General features: G+C 46.6%; 1 protein-coding gene across 2 annotated transcripts in view; it reads right to left on the bottom strand.

Moving 5' to 3' along the window:
* Positions 1-20,925, bottom strand: part of ATL3 (atlastin GTPase 3) — a 60,005-nt gene that overhangs the window by 32,851 nt on the left and 6,229 nt on the right. For both annotated transcript variants that reach the window (XM_030217897.1, XM_030217898.1), the window contains exons 4-8: positions 18,071-18,175; positions 17,809-17,859; positions 16,028-16,084; positions 15,795-15,887; positions 15,522-15,660 (exon numbers count right to left, since the gene is read on the bottom strand). In XM_030217897.1, the coding sequence (XP_030073757.1) occupies positions 15,522-15,660; positions 15,795-15,887; positions 16,028-16,084; positions 17,809-17,859; positions 18,071-18,175 (445 nt within the window). The remainder of the gene's footprint in view (positions 1-15,521; positions 15,661-15,794; positions 15,888-16,027; positions 16,085-17,808; positions 17,860-18,070; positions 18,176-20,925) is intronic.

Genomic DNA, 20,925 nt, shown 5'->3' with positions numbered 1-20,925 from the left:
AAATTTATAGCCCGCACATCGTAACATCTGAGCGGGTTACAACAAAACAAACATAATCAAGATTAGAAACATCATTTAACAAATAGACTTTAACGCTACAACACTATATCTCTGATCCTGATAATGAACTCTTTATAATCTGCTTTCCTCTTATGAACATTTAATGCATTACCAACTTGTATTTCCTCATACCGGAAATGGCGATCGCCATTACAGAATAATGTAAGCCACATTGAGCCTGCAAATAGGTAGGAAAATGTGGGATACAAATGCAACAAATAAATAAATGTATGATTATCTCCCAGTTGGTGAGATGTCATATGTGTGTGCCCGATGCAAAGAGCTCCTAGCTCTCAGAGAACATGTCTGTTCTCTTGAGGCTAGAGTAGCAGACTTGGTGGAGCTGAGGGAGACAGAGAGGTATATAGGGATGTCGTAGAGAAGTCCCACCTCCAGTCTGGTAGCCCCTGTGCTACTTTGGAGGAGGGAGGTCTCCTAGAAGGAAAGCATAACCCTGGTGAAGTAGAAAGTACTCCTGTAGCCAGGACCTGCCCACCAGGGGATGTACTATCCTCTCGCACCAAGGATGTCTCCAAGGGCTGCCTGGGAGGGAAAGGTTAGGACAGCTGTTGTAATTGGTGATTCGATCATTAGGCATATAGCTAGGTGGCTGGCAGATGTGAGGATCGCCTGGTGACTTGCCTGCCTGGTGCAAAGGTGGCGGACCTCACGCGTCACCTAGATAGGATTTTAGATAGTGCTGGAGAGGAGCCAGCTGTCTTGGTACATGTGGGTACCAATGACATAGGAAAACGTGAGAGAGAGGTTCTGGAAGCCAAATTTAGGCTCTTAGGTAGAAAGCTCAAATCCAGATCCTCTAGGGTAGCATTATCTGAAATGCTACCCGTTCCACACGCAGGGCCCAAGAGACAGGCAGAGCTCCAGAGTCTTAATGCATAGACGAGACGATGGTGCAGGGAGGAGGGTTTTAGATTTGATAGGAACTGGGCAACATTCCGGGGAAGGGGGAGCCAATTCCGAAAGGATGGACTCCACCTTAACCAGGGTGGGACCAGGCTGCTGGCATCGGCATTTAAAAAGGAGATAGAGCAGCTTTTAAACTAGAAATGGGGGGGAAGGCCGACAGTCGCTCAAAAGCGAATGGTTCGAGATATGGTATCTTTCAAAGATATCACCAAAACAGGGAAGATAGGGTATCCTGATAGTGAGGTTGCAAAAGAGACTGTAGTAGTGTCCTTAAATAAAAATAAAAATCAGACAAAAGATTGCAAATTAATACTGTCATGTACTAAGCATGATGTAAATAGGAACAACAAACATAGTTTGAAATGTCTATATGCGAATACCAGGAGCCTAAGAAATAAGATGGGAGAGTTAGAATATATTGCACTAAAGGAAAAATTAGATTTAATAGGCATCTCTGAGATATGGTGGAGGGAGGATAACCAGTGGGACACTGTCATACTGGGGTACAAATTATATTGTAGTGATAGGGTGGATCAAATTGGTGGAGGGGTAGCATTGTATATTAACGAGAGCCTTGAATCAAAAAGATTGAAAATTCTGCAGGAAACAAAATACTTCTTGGAATCACTGTGGATTGAAATTCCATGTGTAAAGGGGAAAAGGATAGTGATAGGAGTGTACTACCATTCGCCTGGCCAGGATGAACAGATGGATGCAGAAATGTTAAAGGAAATTAGGGACGCAAACAAACTGGACAACACAATAATAATTGGTGATGTCAATTACCCCGATATTGACTGGGTAAATGTAACATCGGGGCACGTTATGGAGGTAAAATTCCTTGATGAAATCGAAGACAGCTTTATGGAGCAGCTGGTACAGGAGCCGACGAGAGAAGGAAACATTCTAGACCTAGTCCTTAGTGGCGCGCATGATCTGGTGCGGGAGGTAATGGTGCTGGGGCCGCTTGATAACAGTGATCATAATATGAATGGATTTGATATTAGCTTTGAAGTATACATAGGAAATCAAATACGTTAGCGTTTAACTTTAAGAAATGAGACTATGATAAAATGAGAAGAACAGTGAAAAGGAAACTTAGAGGAGCGACTGCGAGGGTCAAAAATTTACATCAGGCGTGGATGCTGTTCAAAAACACCATCCTGGAAGCCCAGGCCAAATATATTCCGAGTATTAAAAAAATGAGGACAGTGGAGGAAGTGACGTCACGCAACTGAATGGCTGCTTAGCCCCGCAGCTCCATGCCAACTCACCTTCAATAAGCTGCCATCCGACTTCAAAAACTACCTCCCAGAGTTTAAAGTGACTGTAAGGTCTGGCGTTCGACCCGGAGCCGCAACATGAGTAAAAAAAGCGGCGCCCTGCAGCGCGAAAGCGAACAGCCCTCCACGAGACAGACGGATCGGGGCCTGGTTCGCCATGCTTCTCCGAAGGCGCGGAAAGTGTCGGAATCGGGGTCAGCATCTTCCCGTGAGGAGCGGAGTGAGTCTGCTTCTGTGCAGGACCTCCCTCCCGCAGGACTTCACAAAATGTTTCGAGGTAATGAGGGCCGAGATTCGTGCGTCTAAAGAAGAGATTTTGGAGCACGTGGATGCTCTCAGTGTGGACTTGAGAGAGCTGGGAGGCAGGGTGGAGGCCCTAGAAGAGCGGGCAGACGAGCAGCAAGAGAAAAACGAGGAGGTAGAGCAACTCCTTAAAAAATTGGGTGAGCAGGCTGAAGACTTTCACTATAAGCTGGATGACCTTGAGAATCGGGGGCGCAGACAAAACCTTCGATTCCAGGGCATCCCGGAGAATGGAGACAAAGAAGATGTCCCAACAGTGGTGCGTGCTCTCTGTGCCCATATGATGGGCCCTGAATTTAACTCCAACGAGATGGGCATAGAAAGAGCTCATAGAGCGCTGGGCCAACCACGTGAAAATAGGCCAAGAGACATAGTGGTGCACTCTGCTTCATACACGTGTAAGGATCAGATCTGGCAAATGGCGTGTCAGACCTCTGGTTTGGAATTTAATGGAGCCCGAGTGGCGATATATCAAGATCTTTCACTGTTCACCCTAAGTCTGAGACGAGCAATGAAGCCGGTCATAGAAGTGCTGACCAAAGAGAAAATCTCCTACAGATAGGCTTTCCCGTTTGCTATATGTTTTATCCTCAACGGAGAGCAGCTCAGATGCCGCAGCGTGGGTGACACGTGGAAACGACTGCATGAAGCAGGACTGATCCAGACGGCATCTTTACCGACGGAGATAGCGCCTGCAACGAAAGCTCGGTTCCAGCGGTGGAAGCGTGTGGAGAAAACTGCAAAGGCTGCAAGATCCAAGACCTGAAAGACTGGTGGGATGCAATGGTTGGTGGTTTCTCGGGCTCCGGAGACAATTTTCTTGTTAAGAATTTCAGTGAACAGATGTCGGGGGGAGAGGAGATTTTGAATGCCTTACTGGTCGGGTGGTCAGAGTCATCTATGTGAATGTTTATGCAGGATGGGTTGTGGAGTTGGGGGGTCTGAGTGGTCATCCTTCTTTATGTTATAGTTTGTATTGTTATTATAAATTCGGTTAAGGAGGTCACATTCCTCTGGGTCCCAGGTAGCGGTGGCTGGTGGTTGGTGGATTTTCAGTGGAGGGGGGGGGGAGAAGGGTGGGAGGGTCAGGAGGGAGGTAGGGAGGGATCGGGGGACTGGGTGGGGGTGGGGCAGATGGGGAGTAATTGGGGTCTTCCTTCAAAGCTCAGTGTAGATCAGAGTTTGACATATGGCGGATCTTAAGTTCCTTACTTATAATATAAAGGGTCTGAACTCTCCTTATAAAAGACACGTCCTACAGCGGGAATTGCGGCTGATGAACCCGCATGTAGTATTTTTGCAAGAAACCCATCTGCTAAAGAAATATGAAGGGTTACTGATATCTAAGAAGTACCCGCATGTGGTGTGTGCCTCAGATGAATCGGGTGCAAAAAAGAGGGGGGTGGCTATATTAGTCCATAAGGATGTCCAGATGCAGGTTCTGCACCGGAAAAGGGACAGGGAGGGTAGATTTCTTTTTCTGCATGTATTGCTGGAGCAGGAAGAATATACTTTGGCTAACATTTACGCTCCAAATGAAGGGCAGGAGGGTTTTTTCTTGTGCCTCCTGAGAAAGTTGCAATCCTTTGCCGCAGGTAAAGTGTTAGTGGCGGGAGACTTTAACGCTACTATGCAACCAAGTCTGGATAGATCGGCACCGCCTGCTTCGGTGGATTGTACGAACTCTCGAGGGTTGCAAAATTTTGTAGAAGAAATGGGTATGTATGATGTGTGGAGACAAGGGCATTCTAGAGGACGTAACTATACCTATTACTCCCCTGTACACCTTTCTTACTCAAGATTGGATTATATTTTCCTTGATAAAACATTGTCAGAGGGGGGAGGGAATTCGGGTATAGGCTCCATCACTATTTCTGATCATGCCCCTGCCTGGATGGTGCTCCCCTCCTTGCGAGAGGAGGAGAGAGAAAAAACATGGACATTTAATAATAGCTTGTTACGAGACCCGGAAATTGTGGCTGGATTTATCCCTGTTACGTTAGAATATTTCGACCTCAATCTGGACTCGGGACCGTCCCTAGGAACAGTGAGGGACACCTTTAAGGCAGTATCTAGGGGATATTTTATGAAATGTGCAGGTCAGAAAGCTCGGGCCCATAAAGCACGATTGATTCAATGTATGGGCAGGGTGAGGGCCTTGGAGACCAGATATCGGGCCACAGGATCGGCGTCCGACTACCGAAAGCTTCAAGACACGAGGCTTGAGATTGCCTCGTTGCACGAAGACAGTTTGAAGTTTGTACATGCAAGGGTAAAGCAAATTTATTATGAGGGTACCAATAAGCCAGGCAGACTGTTAGCTGCCAAATTAAGAAAGTTGAGGTCAGACCGGCAAATCATGAGAGTTAAGGACGGTAAGGGAGGGATGCTCCATAGATCCGCACAGATCAGGAAATGCTTTGCCCAATACTATGAGACTTTATATAAGGAGGATGCTGCCGTACAGACTGAGAAAATAGAGGACTACCTGGCGGACAGGGGTCTGCCGACCTTGTCCGACTCTTAGAGACAGGAACTTGAGGAGCCAGTGGGGGTGGACGAGATTAAAGAGATTAAGCGGGTTGTAAAGGAACTTCTGACAGGGAAGGTGCCGGGACTAGATGGCTTCACGAACGAGTTTTACAAAGCGTACGTGGGAGTACTGGCACCTTACTTGGCAATGATCATGAACTCGGTGACAGAGGGAGCGCCTCTTCCTAAGACAATGCTGGAGGCGTGGGTGGCCGTGATACCAAAACCAGGTAAAGACAAAACTGACTGTGCCTCGTATCGCCCAATTTCGATACTTAACTCTGACGTGAAAATACTGGCTAAAGTGATGGCGAATCGCCTGGGTAGAGTGCTTCCTAGCTTAATACATCCGGATCAGATGGGTTTTATAGCCCAACACCAAGCTATGGATAACATCAGAAGGAGAGTGGACCTACTTTACGCCGCGCAGACAAAAGCTAGACCAGTGGTACTGCTCGGGTTGGATGCTGAAAAAGCGTTTGATCGGGTCCAATGGGGATACCTGGATAAGGTCATGCATAGAGCAGAGATTGGTCAGCAATATCGAGCCTGGGTTCAGGCATTATATTCATCGCTGACGGCCTGTGTCAGAGTGAACGGAGGGCACTCTGCGGCATTTCCACTTGGGCGTGGGACGCGGCAAGGGTGCCCATTATCCCCGTTACTGTTCGCCCTGGCGATGGAACCTCTGGCGGCGGCGATCCGAGATAATGATGATATTGCTGGAGTTAGAGTGGGTGCCCGAGAATACAAAATTACTCTATTTGCTGACGACGTTCTCCTGACCTTAACGAAACCGCTGACCTCTCTCCCTAATCTCATGAGAGCGATAGAAGATTATGCGAGGGTGTCGGGATATAAATTGAATGCCAGCAAATCAACGGGACTGGCGGTTGCAATTCCCCCGAACCTGATGGACACCTTGAGGTCGTCCTTCGCTTTCAAGTGGGAGAATAATGCAATGAGGTATCTTGGGGTGCAGATCACAGGCAAGTTATCCGAGCTGTTTGCTGCCAATTACCCGGTCCTCAAGAGGGAAGTGCAGAGAGATCTGGATAGATGGAAGGCTATGGGTCTCTCCTGGTTTGGGAGGATAGCGGCGATAAAAATGAATGTTTTACCACGGCTCCTGTATTTATTTCAGGTACTCTGCGGGTATCTAGAGCCTTTCTGTCTGGGATGCAAGATATTTTGATTAGATTCGTATGGAATCAGCAACGACCATGGCTGCCTCAAGCCCTGTTATACAAGAGTAGACGGGAGGGAGGGTTGGGGGTGCCCAACCTTCAATGGTATTATTGTGCAGCACAGTCCAGGGCGGCAGTAGATTGGTTTAGACGAGAGGACTACAAGCTGTGGGTTGACATTGAACAAAATCTGGAGGGTTCTCGTAAGTTGGGACACCTAATGTGGATCGCAGGTAATCATAGAGGTAGGGTGGATAAATTCCCACCTACAGTACAAGCTACTTTTTACTATTGGGACCTTCTGTTTCCTCAGCAGCAACCTTTGGTGTCAGGACTGGCCCCGATAGTGGATAATCCTCTGTTTACCCCAGGTATAGGAAACACTACATTCTGTAAATGGGCGGAGGCGGGTTTGGACATGTTGGGACAATTACATGTAGGGGAGACAATTGTACCCTTCAAGACCCTTGCGATTGACTTTAGTCTTTCATGGGGGGACCGATACGCCCACTTGCAACTACAACATTTTTTGAAAGGGAAGGCGTACATGGGATGCCTGAAACGGGATACTCACCCGTTGGAGGAGGTGTGTGTGGACCCCAAGGGCACGAAAGGATTGATTTCTAAACTGTACACTTACTTAGTGAAAGGCTCCAAAATGTCCCTATTGCATAGAAAACGGTGGGAACAGGAGCTACAGTTTTCATTACCAGAGACTTGGCTGACCTTAGAGAGGAGTCTGTTGCGGGTCTCTCGTGCAGTGGACATGCAGGAGAATGCTGTAAAGGTATTCTATAGATGGTACCTGACCCCAGTTAGATTAGACCATATGTTTACACAGGTTTCAAAGGGCTGCTGGAGGAATTGTGGGGGGGAGGGGACTATGGGACACATCTGGTGGCTATGTCCTAAGGCACAGGCCTATTGTAGGGGTGTGCAATCCCGACTTCAGGTATGGCTCGGCAGTTCTGTGCGGTGGCATCCTTTGATCTTTTTATTAGGACAGAGACCTGAGGGCATTACATCTGATCAGTGGGGATTGGTAAGATATTCCCTGGTGGCGGCCCGAGTCCACTTGGCCCGAAATTGGAAAATGCCACAAGTACCCTCAATGAGTGGTTGGCTTACTAAAGTGAGTTACATATGTGAGATGGAGAGACTGACTGCGGTGAAAGGGAGAAATTTGCCAAAATGGCAAAAGATATGGGCCCCCTTTTTAAAGCACACAAAAGGAACTGGATAACAAATGTAGTTTTAGCAGTCTTTACTGATAAGGATGGGAAGACGGGGGGTAGAGGGGGGTGGGGGGGAGGGTCAAGGCGGGTGAAGGGAGGGAGGAACTGTTGTATAAAATTAAAAATGTTGGAAGTAACATAAGCTACTGTTAAAGCATTGCGTTGGTGATGGTGCGTTCTTTTGCAAGATACCCAATGTTAGATTCATACTGTGTTACGAAAGTGTACTTTCTCTCATTGAGTTTGGACTGGTTATCCTATGCAATGATTAATAAAATCTTCTATAAATTAAAAAAAAAATGAGGACAGTGTTGCTGGGGAGTGGCAAGATGGCGGCACGCAGAGATCACGTTTGAGCTCTCTTGAGTAGAGTTGCGATTATACAATATTATTCCTCTATATTTTTGATATGCCTCATACCAAAAGGAAAGGTATGGTCAAGGCTGGGGCCTTGGCATCCAGAACCTCTTCCCCTTTGCAACTGACTATCGAGAGGTTCGCCGTGAGAATGCCTGACCAAATTGCCGGGAGGAGCCCCGCTGTCTCAGAAGGAGGAGACCTTTGTGACTTGGGGCTTGATGTTACTCTTTCTCCCCCAGTACTCAATCCGCCGCCTCCGCCCGAAGGATTTCTCTCGTAATGCTGCTGCTGTGCGAGTTTCGCATTACATTTTATTCGAAGGAGGAATATATCATACAAAATTTTGGAAAGAATTAGTATATTGAAGCCTCCTTTGTCATTGGTGTGACCCCTGACGCAGGTGCGGTAGCACCGGAACACGGCCCTTGTCGGGTCTCTCTTCAATCAAAGTTTACCATTAAAGGATTATTTTAATGAAAAAACTGTGTTCCCTTCTGTTTTTAAAGGCCCTTTGTGCTCTTTTTTTTTTACTTGGTTCCCTCTCTTTGTTACACAATAAAATAATTGAAACATAAAAAAGGAGGAAGGAAGGCCAAATTACAGCAAGCATGGTTAAAAAGTGAGGTGAAGGAAACTACTAGAGCTAAAAGAAAATCCTTCAGAATATGGAAGAAGGATCCAACTGAACACAATAGGAAACAGCATAAGGAATGGCAAATGAAATGCAAAGCGCCGATAAGGAAGGCAAAGACAGACTTTGAAAAGAAGACTACGTTGGAGGCAAAAACACATAGTAAAACCTTGTTTAGGTATATTTAAAGCAAGAAGCTGGCAAACAGATCAGTTGGACAGATAGATAGATGACCGAGGGGTAAATGAAGTGCTCAGGGAAGACAAGGCCACAGCGGAGAGATTAAATGAATTTTTTGCTTCAGTCTTCACCGAGAAAGATTTGGGAGAGATACCAGTGCCAGAAATGGTATTCAATGCTGACGAGTCAGAGAAACTGAATCAAATCTCTGTAAATCTGGAAGATGTAATGGGGCAATTTGACAAATTGAAGAGTAGCAAATCGCTTGGACCGGATGGTATACATCCCAGAGAATTGATAGAATTGAAAAATGAACTTACAGAACTATTGTTAGTAATATGTAATTTATCTTTAAAATCAAGTATGGTACCAGAAGACTGGAGGGTGGCCAATGTAACTCCAATTTTTAAAAAGGGTTCCAGAGATGATCTGGGAAATTATAGCCAGGCAAAATGGTAGCGACTATTATAAAGAACAAATTTACAAAGCATATACATAAGCATGTATTAATGAGACAAAGCCAATATGGATTTAATAAAGGGAAATCATGCCTCACCAATCTACTATATTTCTTTGAAGAGGTGAACAAACGTGGATAAAAGTGAGCCGGTCGATATTATGTATCTGAATTTTCTTGGACAAAAGTACCTCCTGAAAGACTCCAGAGGAAATTGAAAAGTCATGGGATAGGAGGTAGAGTTTTATTGTGGAATAAAAACTGGTTAAAAGATAGAAAACAGAGAGTAGGGTAGGGTTAAATGGTCAGTATTCTCAATGGAGAAGGGTTGATAGTGGGGTTCCAGCTGGCTGCACAGGTTCCAACAGGGGTCTGTGCTGGGACCGCTGCTTTTTAACATATTTATAAATGATCTAGATATAGGAATAACTAGTGAAGTAATTAAATTTGCTTAAGACACAAAGTTATTCAAAGTCGTTAAATCGAAAGAGGATTGTGAAAAATTGCAAGATGACCTTATGAGACTGGGAGACTGGCAATCCAAATGGCAGATAACGTTTAATGTGAGCAAGTGCAAAGTGATGCATGTGGGAAACAGGAACCCGAATTATAGCTATGTGATGCAAGGCTCTGCATTAGGAGTCACCGACCAGGAAAAGAATCTAGGTGGGGCCAGATGCACTAAACTTAACATAAGTACATAAGTAATGCCATACTGGGAAAAGACCAAGGGTCCATCGAGCCCAGCATCCTGTCCACAACAGCGGCCAATCCAGGCCAAGGGCACCTGGCAAGCTTCCCAAATGTACAAACATTCTATACATGTTATTCCTGGAATTTTGGAGTTTTCCAAGTCCGTTTAGTAGCGGTTTATGGACTTGTCCTTTAGGAAACCGTCCAACCCCTTTTTAAACTCTGCTAAGCTAACCGCCTTCACCACTTTCTCCGGCAACGAATTCCAGAGTTTAATTACACGTTGGGTGAAGAAAAATTTTCTCCGATTTGTTTTAAATTTACTACACTGTAGTTTCATCGCATGCCCCCTAGTCCTAGTATTTTTGGAAAGCGTGAACAGACGCTTCACATCCACCTGTTCCACTCCACTCATTATTTTATATACCTCTATCATGTCTCCCCTCAGCCGTCTCTTCTCCAAGCTGTATAGCCCTAGCCTCCTTAGTCTTTCTTCATAGGGAAGTCGTCCCATCCCCGCTATCATTTTAGTCGCCCTTCGCTGCACCTTTTCCAATTCTACTATATCTTTCTTGAGATGCGGCGACCAGAATTGAACACAATACTCAAGGTGCGGTCGCACCATGGAGCGATACAACGGCATTATAACATCCTCACACCTGTTTTCCATACCTTTCCTGATAATACCCAACATTCTATTCGCTTTCTTAGCCGCAGCAGCACACTGAGCAGAAGGTTTCAGTGTGTTATCGACGACGACACCCAGATCCCTTTCTTGGTCCGTAACTCCTAACGTGGAACCTTGCATGACGTAGCTATAATTCGGGTTCTTTTTTCCCACGTGCATCACCTTGCACTTGCTCACATTAAACATCATCTGCCATTTAGCCGTCCAGTCTCCCAGTCTCGTAAGGTCCTCTTGTAATTTTTCACAATCCTGTCGCGATTTAATGACTTTGAATAACAAGCCATTAAAGAGCAATTAGTAAACCGTGGCATGCATAAAGGGCTTCTCCGAGCCATTTTCCGATCACGGTAGCAGCTAACGTAAACGGAATGCAGATGAGCAAATCAGTATTATAATGTGTAGAAATCGTATTGTAATGAGATGCACTACCGTTTTCCGATTGCCTAACCGTGGAAAATCTAACGGGAGGTCTGTACCTCTCGTTGGAGCTGCGCGGGATTGAAAAACTTCTATAAATTTAATTTAAAAAAAAAAATCCGGAAAAAAAAACGTCCAAAGGCTCGTCAGGGATATCCTTTATGGACGTCCTTCACTCAAAACATGAGAAAAAAAAAGCAACTAGCCAGAAACTTTTGCCTAGCCACATCCAAGTGCTCGTCAGGGCCGTCCTTCTCTAGTGCCTAACATGGACGTCCTTCACTAAAAAAAAAAAAAGAATATCCCTGACGAGCAAATAAAAAAAAAACTATTTGGACATCTTTTGATCATGCCACTCCTCCAGGTCTCTCTCAGTCAATCACAGCACATTTAGCTGACACCAGTGACAGCTAAACGCGCTGTGATTGGCTGAGAGAGACCAGGAGGAGGGGCATCGGACGTGCTTCGCTCTGTTCCAGAAAAACTGAAGCCACCCGAGTTCTCATCTCTGTTTAGCAGAAAAACTGAAGCCACCCGAGTTCTCATCTCCGTTTAGTTTAGTTTTCCAAGGTCACTCATGAAAGCATACCTAATTACATACCGTGTTTGTGTAAATTCCAAATATCCAAATAAACTCTAATACATGCATACGTGTCAGAAGAGCGAGAGAATCCTGCGCAGTTGTGTCCAATCTATTACCTGTCCCGATCCCCTGCCTTTGCCGGGTGAACAGTGCTGCTAACAACCCTCCGGTCCTATGCCAGCCGCTCCAATTTCAGAAGCTGAGTACTACCTTTAGTACCGGAGTCTCGCTTGCAGTGCCGAACCCGCAGAAAAAGACTGGCAGGAAGGAGAAGTCGGGATACCCCTGCTGCCTACAAGCAGCCGCCCAAGGCATACCGCAAGGAGAAGAATTCCAAGACTTAGCCGAGCGGGAGACGGGAGGAGGCACCCCCCAGCTGTATGGCGGAACTAGCATTGCCGCCGCCACCACCATCTCCTCCTCCCACCACAGTCCCTCCAGATACGGGGCTCTTTGGGACTGCAGCCCTTATTGCCAGCGCTCCCCCAGCCCGTCCTACAACCGCCAGCTCTCACCTAGCTACAGCCACCACAGCTCGAATGAGCTAGAAGTTTGGTTTGTAATCCTTTTTTTTTTGTTTTTGTTGTTTTTTGAGTGGACGTCCACCTTGGCATGCGCAGAGCAGCCAGCATAACGCTTGGCTGCTCTGCGCATACTCAGCTGGCCGACTGGTTACCGATGGAATAGAGAATGCAAGTGAGCTACAACGAGCAGCTCATTTGCATTCCTTTTCCTTGATGCATGCCCGTTCCTTACCGATTCACTAAGGGAATCGGTAAGGAAAGGGCTTTAATGATTTTTTAGTGCATTTTCCCCTAGGTGTTATCAGATATGTTGAAACCCTCTGCTCAGTGTGCAGCGGCAGTGAAGAAAGCAAATAGAATGTTAGGTATTATTAGGAAAGGAATGGAAAACAAAAACATGAGGATATTATAATGCTCCACAGTGCAAGTATTGCCATACTGGGAAAGATCAAAGGTCCATCAAGCCCAGCATCCTGTTTCGAACAAATTCCTGGCAAGATCTCAAAAAAGTACAAAACATTCTATACTGCTTATCCCAGAAATAGTGAATTTTCCCCAAGTCCATTTAGTAATGGTCTATGGATTTTTTCTTTAGGAAGTCATCCAAACCTTTTTTAAACTCCGCTAAGCTAACCGCCTTTACTACACTTTGAATACTGTGTGCATTTCTGGTTACCACATCTCTAAAAAGATATAGTGGAATTAGAAAAGGTAAAGTGAAGGGCGACAAAAATGATAAAGGGCATGAGTTAAGGTTCCATTCCAAGACAAATTGTTTGAAGGGGAGGGCATAAGCAATCAACACCCTTCAAGATACGGACAACATACGGATGAGCAGCCAAGGAGGATTTTTAAAGACCACCCCTAAAACAATCCAGAGCTTCTACCTGGACCTTCAAGGAGCCCAAGACCAGGAGTAGCCTAATAGTTAATGCAGTGGGCTGAAACCCTGGGGAACTTGGTTCAATTCCCACTGCAGCTCCTTGTGATCCTGGGCCAGTCACTTAACCCTCCATTGTCCCAGGCACAAAACTTAGATTGTGAGCCCACTAGGGACAGGGAAAGTACCAGCATCCAATAAAAATGTAAACCACTTTGGTTGTACCCAGGGGCGTATCTGAACTGCGGCGGTAGGGGGGGCCAGGGCCAGAGTGAGGGGGCACATTATAGCCCCCCCCCCGCCGCTGCCGCCACCATTGCCGATCCCCTCCCCCCAGCCACTGCCATTACCAACCTCCCCCCGCCGTTGCTGTCGCCTACCTTCGCTGGCGGGGGACCCCAACCCCCGCCAGCCGAGGTCCACTTCCTCCTGCCGCTGCCGGCTGCCTTTAAAAGAATTCCTTTAGCTGGCGCCAGCTTTGCAGACTGCAGTGGAAGAAATGAAAGGACCTTGGCTTAGCAGGCGGGGGTTGGGGGTCCCCCGCCAGCTGAAGGAATTCTTTTAAAGGCAGCTGGCAGCGGCAGGAGGAAGCGGACATCGGCTGACGGGGGTTGGGGTCCCCCACCAGTGAAGGTAGGCGACAGCAACGGCGGGGGAGGTTTGGCGGCGGTAGGGGGGTCCAGGGCGAAATCTGCGGGGGCCCAGGCCCCTGTGGCCCCTCGCAGATACGCCCCTGGTTGTACCACAGAAAGGCAGTATATCAAATCCACTACCTTTTACACTGTTGCCACTTACCAAACAAACTTCGTGATTTCCACTACGTGTGCACAATATGTATCAAATAAGTGTCAATTTCTTCTGCTCTCGAGGACCTGTCTCAGACAGACAGGTCCACAACACCTCTTCCACAGCTCATCACTGGAAACAAAGGAATATTCTCACCAGTGGTCTCTGGGAGGGAAAAACAAGATTTTCCCTTGTCTGCAGGGAGCTACAAGGGTCTATTATGACCCTTGTAGCGCCCTGCAGACAAGGGAAAATCTTGTTTTTCCCTCCCAGAGACCACTGGTGAGAATATTAATGAGGATCTACATTTCTGCAGTTCTAATCATCCAAGGATGGGAAACTCTGTTATCGAGTCTATGTATCTACGCTATCTCCAATTTCCATAATTCACAAAAGAAGAATATTTACTTTATCAAGGAAACCCTCAACCCGGAAGCCCAATGCCTCCAACTGGACAAGACTGTGAGCCCACTAGGGACTGAATATACTATGTAAAATCGCTTTGGTTGTACCACAGAAAGGCGATATATCAAGTCCATGACCCTTGACCCCTTTACCCTTTGGTGTTTGACCATGAGTCCAATCCCTTCCAATTGCCAACAGGAAAATCCCTCTGCATAGCCTTATCATCTGCCCCACGAAAAATGAAAGCCCATCCCAGTCACACACAGGGGTGAAAGCCATCGCAAAACAGTGGGTCTAAAGCTCCTCTGACTGATCAGTCCTTCATACTGCGTTCTCACTACAGGCGTATCAGCGGTCTTGCTGACTCTGGGCCTCCAGTAGATACTTTATTTCAAAGATCCAAGTACATTGACTCCATCAATTACTCATCAGCCTTACTGCCCGCAACCAGGCATACCTATTATACATGCCCTGCAAGGTTCCCTTTTATTTCTTCCTCCACTTTCTCAGTTGAGATTACCACCTGTTGGAGGCAGCAAAGGAGGCCTCTGCACGGAGACCTAGTTAATTATGAATTTTGTTGCCTTGACACAACTTCATCCTACCACAACATACATCACGTGTTGTAAAGGGTAAACACACACACTCATCTACATATCACTCTTTCACTGCCCTCTACTTGGGGGTCACCAGTACATGACTGACTCATCCTGTTTGTCCATGGAGCAAATTAGGTTACTTACCTGCATTGGGGGTTTCTCCATGGACTGCAGGATAAGTTAGCTATACAATCCCTTCTGCCTCCCCTCTAGGATCTGTCCACCAGATGCAGAACGCTCCAAGGTGGAGATAGGCAGAGCTAGCACATTCTCAGAAAGGCTTTCTAGACATTTCTGACCTCTAGGAGAGCTAATCCATGCACTGTACTGTCAGATGATGTCACCAGTGTGTGGCTGACTTACCCTGCTGTCCACAGAGAGCCCCTGTTACAAGTAACCAACCTCACTGTTCAACTAATTTTGGAAGTTAACCAACCAACTCTTTGGGGCTGAAATCTGTCTTCTTCCCTTCAACTAGCAGACAAAGTTTGTGCTCCCCACTCATTGGGCATACAAACTTTAGCTGCATTAAAAAAAAAAAAAAAAAGAGAGAGAGACAGGGCTGAAGGTGTTCCCAGGATGCGATTAAGCATTACGCACTCTACATCGACATTCAGCCCTGGGCAGAGAAATAGTCAGGTCAGGGTGAAAAGCCATCTTAAAGTCAGACGGATAAAGTGATGCACATAGCATTCGCTTTTAGCAGCTTATGGAATATTTCTCTCCCAGTATACTTGTATATGTGTGTGTGCATATCCTAGTATTTGACTCTGGGGGAATTTAACCCATACCTGTGAGCCTTCCATCAAAGTTGGGACTAGTAGCAACTTTTAGGCCTGGGTGCGGAATGAGAAAGCAGCTAACATTGGTGAAACACGAGTGGATGTGGCGACGAACATTTTGAATTTCTTCATGTTGGTGCTCCTTTACCTGGATATAAGCAGATACGTATTGCCAGTTATAAGCTATTTGCACCAGGCAGTGTGTCAAATTACAAGTTACTCATTCCCAACACACATGAGCAAGAAAGCACCACACCCTTTCCTCCACATCCCAGCTCCTACCTTCAGGCGTTTCTCTAGGAATTTGGTCCCTCCTGATTCTCCGTAGCCATATTCATATGGAAAACTCCAATCCCTCACTAGGAACATGAGCGTCTGCTCAAACAACCCAGGGTGTGGAGAGAGAATGGGATAGACAGAGAAAAGAAAAAACAATAAAGCCACTGCATGTGCTAAAAATAAAAAGGTAGTCACAAAGTGAAACCAAGGGAAATACAAAGCAACAGCACTCATACCTGGAATGGCTTCAGAAAAATCTCATCCATAGCTAGGCGCCCGTACTCTGTGAAGAGCTGGGAGAGTGAATATAAGGCAAAGTTAGAGACAGCTTGTGAAACCCTCCATTCCCCAGCAGGGTTAGAAACTGCCTGCGAGACACTCCATTCCCCAGCATGTGACCCCTGCAAGGTTTAGAAATTGCCCGTGAGACCCTCCATTTCCCAGGCTACAGTATCAAGTACTTCCCCCAAGTCAGGGATCATAGCACTATGTGCAAACCACACATGCCATATTGTCCAAACTTAAAAATGAACAGTCTGAGCACAGGAGGGAAAAAAAGATTTTATAGATATGTTAGTGAAAGATGACCATCTCACTGTAGCCTTCTGTCTATTATCAGTAACAACAGTGGCCAACAAAATGGCCACTTTAGCATCAAGCAGACCTCATGGAAAAACATCAAGCCCAAAACCCTTCATGAACTGGAAAGTTAAGGGCAGATCATCTAAAGGGTTTAACTGGGCAGAAAAGGCCCCTGCCTGGGTAAACCCCGCTGAGCTAGCCATCCACCAATATTCATCTGCCCTTGAGTGAGTAGTGCTACTGAATATTGCCTCTGCCCACTGTGGCACTCTCCGGTTAGTGCCGGGTTGGTGCTGGCATTTAACCGGTTAGCAGTGATAATCAGTCCACTATCTGGTTAAGTAAATGGATAAAGTCAGGATAGCAAAAAGGCTATCCTAACTAGCTGCCAAGCTGAGCACCGGTCTGAATATCGGTCTGTGCGGGAGAGAGTAGAGTAAACACAGTTCCCCTTAAGAGCACTCCCTCACTAGGTCACCTTAAAGCAATGTTAGCCAGTCTGCTGAATCAGGAGGACAAGGCTCAGGCAGAGGACAGGTTAAAATCCCTACTGTGGGAACAGAACAGGGAAAATGGTGCTCCCAGAGAGATTCCAAGCACAGGCAACAGTGTTTGAAGATGGGTCAAGGTAGGAGGTTTATACTGAGAAGTATTTACCCAGTCTGTGACAGCAGTGTTTGAAGATGGGTCAAGGTAAGTACTGAAGTTGGGTCTCCTAGGAGCGGTCAATGTGAGTGTTAAAAAGTATGAGTTAATGAAGCTGGGCTTGGGGAATCCAAGAGAGTAAAGTTCCTTTTTGTATAAATGAAGTTCCATTTGAATCCTGTCTACGTTAGCATGCCAGATCTCTGATAACAACACATTTCTGGTTCATAATAAAAACTTTTCTTCTGGTTTACACCGTCTGCTGCCTGTATCTGTGAAAGCTCCATTCCTGGCTGCCACCCACACTACCACATGGCCAATGCCCAGTTAACGTCCCGTGGGGTCTCTCTGAGCCTTTGTCTATGAAGGAAAGAGAGAATATGGGCCTGGTATGTTGTCAGGCTTAACAACTAGGAGCTTGATATTCAGCCTGTGGAGATCAGTGGTTTTTAAGTTGCTGATGGTCATTGGCTGATTTTATCCCGGATATTCGGTGCTAGGTCATGTTTGGGCTCTAGCTCAGAATATCCAGGTAAGTGCAGGTATTCAGTGCCGGAGCCCAGACATGGCCCAGCACTTAATATCTGAGACAAATTCAGCCAATGACCATCGGCAACTTAAAAACAACTGATCTCCACAGGCTGATTATTGAGCCCCTCCATTTTTAAGCATATCAGGCCCATGTTCCCTCTTTCCTTCAAAAAGGAAGACCCAGAGAGACCTCACAGAAACAGGATGGACAAAGCAAACAGTGCCCATGGATTGCACCACATAAAAATTCCAAGTTCACCTGCAGCTGCTGCAAGTCATCCTCCTGAATGTTCTGTGACAGGTTGTAAATCTGTAAAGGAAGAAAAAGTCAAGAAAATATATAAATGATGCTGAAAATGTACCCAGGCTCTGAAGAAATGCCACCTGGAATATGAGAAACAGCCCACTTGTCTGGGAATGCAAAGCTTAAGGGGTGTGGGGAAGATATTAATTTGAAAAGAATAGACTTTGGTTTTACCCCACCATTCTCCCATTCTCATATACCCAGCTTCCCCATGTACCTGGATTGAGCTTGTCATGGTACTGAGAGCAAAGATGGTGGCACAATCCTTCACTGTGGACTGGCTGTCGAAGGCTCCCTGGGTATCCATGAGAATAACGGCAACCTGCATGAAAATATGAGTCATATATGGAGTTCAAACAAAGCATTCACTAGCAGCAAAGAAACGCTAAAGCCAGGCCCCCATTGGAGGGCTGGTGACAGGGATGGGACACAAAGTCAGACACTAGAGGGCTACCAAAACCAGGGTGCTTGGTTTCGGCCAAAACCAAATCAGCAGCCGAAATCTGCTGTCGCAACTGAAGACAAAAACAGCGCCTAACCCCATCTGGCAGGGATGGATCCTCCAGGACCCTCACCTGGCAGACAATGGGTCTTCGCAGGTCCTCCTAATCCCCCCTCTGGCAAAGAGTAGGTCCTCGCAGGTCCTCCCTCTGGCAAAGAGCGGCTCCTCCCTCCCTCTGTCAAAGAGCAGGTCCTCACAAGTCCTCCCAGGCCCCCCTGACCACAACCCCTAACGACATCCCACCACCAAGGCCCTCCCAGGGCCTACCTTTAAATGCCCTGGTGGTCTAATGGCCTCTTCTGGGCAGGAACAATCCCCAGTTGCTCCTGCCCCCTCCAGTTCTTTAGTCAAAATGGCTGCTAAGACTGCCATGGGAGATCCTGGAAGCTATTTTGAGATTGGAACCAACATGGGCAGGAGTTACTGGGAATTGCTCCTGCACATGCCAGTTCCAATCTCAAAATGGCTGACAGGACCTACCGCAGCAGTCTCAGGAGGCAGCCATGGGAAGTCTTGGCAGCCATTTTGACTGAGGGCAGGCGTGACTGGAGATCACTTCTGCCCAGAAGACAAACAGTAGACCACCAGGGTATATAAAGGTAGGCTGGAGAGGGCCTCTGGGTGGTGGCATGGGACCCGTGGCATTTTCAGCTGAAACTGAAAGACTGAACATGGATTTTGAGCCAATTTTAGTGCCAAAACCAAATTTGGTCGGCCTCCATCAGGCATGCACAGGGATGAATGGTGGCAGGAATGGGACGCTTCTACCACTGCTATCTCCTGGATCAATCATGTACTCGTCATCTGCATTTCAAATTCTCTACCTGTTAGCCTTAATTCACTCTTACTGTCCTTACTGCCACTGAACCATCTTATGCTCACATTCCACTCATCTCTGGTCATAGGAGTCTCACATCCCGTACGCAGCCTCGCTCCGCCCCCCCCCCCCCCCCCCCCCCCCCCCAGTTTGACCTACTGGCTGCTCCAGTTGCACCTAAGTCCCATCTTAACATGCAATATCATCATACGCTTGTTCCTCTCGTGCGAGCAAAACCGGCACAATTCCAATCATTCCGAGTGGGATACATAAACGCAAGATCCGTAGTAAATAAACCTGAGCTGATTTCTGATTGGATCTCCTCTGATGCTCTTGATATGCTGTTCATCACGGAAACCTGAAAAGACCTCATCGTGCTAGATCTCTGCCCGAAAGGTTACAAGATCATCCACTGGGACAGAACAGACAAAAGAGGTGGAGGGCTGGCACTCATCTATCGTTCCTACCTCACGGTAGACACAAGTTCGGATTTGATATTTTCGTCGCTGGAAATCGCAGCATTCAAGATTCATCACTCCTCCCTTCATGGCCACTTAGTCTGTGTGCTGTTCTACAGACCTCTGATTACCTGGTCTAGCAGTCAATCTGAGCTACTGGATTTCATCTTGCATATCTGCTTGAATAGCTCGAATACACTCCTATTGGGTGACCTCAACCTTCATTTAGATGATCCCGCTTCTCCGAATACATCACAGTTCCTGGATTTTCCCCCGCCTCTGCGACCTTGAATGCCCTATTACTGGTCCATCTCACTGTATAGGCCATTCTCTAAATCTCCTCTCACTTAAATTCTTGGACGGTAAGAATTTTTCCCTTCATGATATTGGCTGGCAAGAAACGACTTGGTCGGACCACTTTAAGTTGCAGTTCTCTTTGCGTTGGCAAACCCCAGGTCTCCCCCAGCCCTATAAACTTTGTCAATATTACTCTAGAGGTATCATTGACCCCAGCCTATTCTGGAAGTCCCTTTATAGTTGCAGCATGGATTTGCAACCAACCACGCCCACCTACCTCTCTGACTGGAAAAACCATTGCAAGGTTGTGCTGGATTATATTGCACCTATACAGCTCAAGACTTCCTATATCCGCAACTCTACACCCTGGTTCTCTGCTGATCTCAGAGCTTTAAAAACAGAGACAAGACGTCTGGAAAGAACTTGGCATAAACGGAAATCGGATCTTGCTCTGGGGGCTTGGAAAAGTTGTCACTGCAAGTATAAGTACGCCATCCGGCAAGCAAAGCAAACATACTTTTCCTCTAAGCTGCAGTCTGCTGGCCGGGACACCAAAAAGATATATCAGCTGCTAAACTCTTTTCTTGACACTCGTAATCTAGAATTCTCCAGTGCTGATCTTCCCTCTGCTTCCCAACTTGCAACTTATTTCAATGAGAAAGTCCTGACCTTGCGGTCTTCAACTGTTAGCTGCCTCTCTGATGTGGACGACTTCCTGGAATCTTTGACCATGCCAACAGGTGTCTGCCCAGCCGATTGCATTTGGACCAACTTCAACCGCCTATCACTTGACAAGGTATCCACTGCTTTACTTAAGTTCTCCAACAAATCCTGCAGATTGGATGTTTGTCCGACCCATCTCCTGAAAGTTGCACCAAAGTGTTTTGTTGAAGATCTGACTAGCTACATCAACTTCATGTTAAATGCTGGATCTTCTCTGCCAGGCCATGGTAACATCCTTCTCACCCCCATTCCGAAGAATCTCAAGATTAAGCCAG

Source organism: Microcaecilia unicolor, chromosome 11 (genome assembly GCF_901765095.1).
Source record: "Microcaecilia unicolor chromosome 11, aMicUni1.1, whole genome shotgun sequence".
Taxonomy (NCBI): domain Eukaryota; kingdom Metazoa; phylum Chordata; class Amphibia; order Gymnophiona; family Siphonopidae; genus Microcaecilia; species Microcaecilia unicolor.
This window is presented reverse-complemented; position numbering and strand designations above follow the sequence as displayed.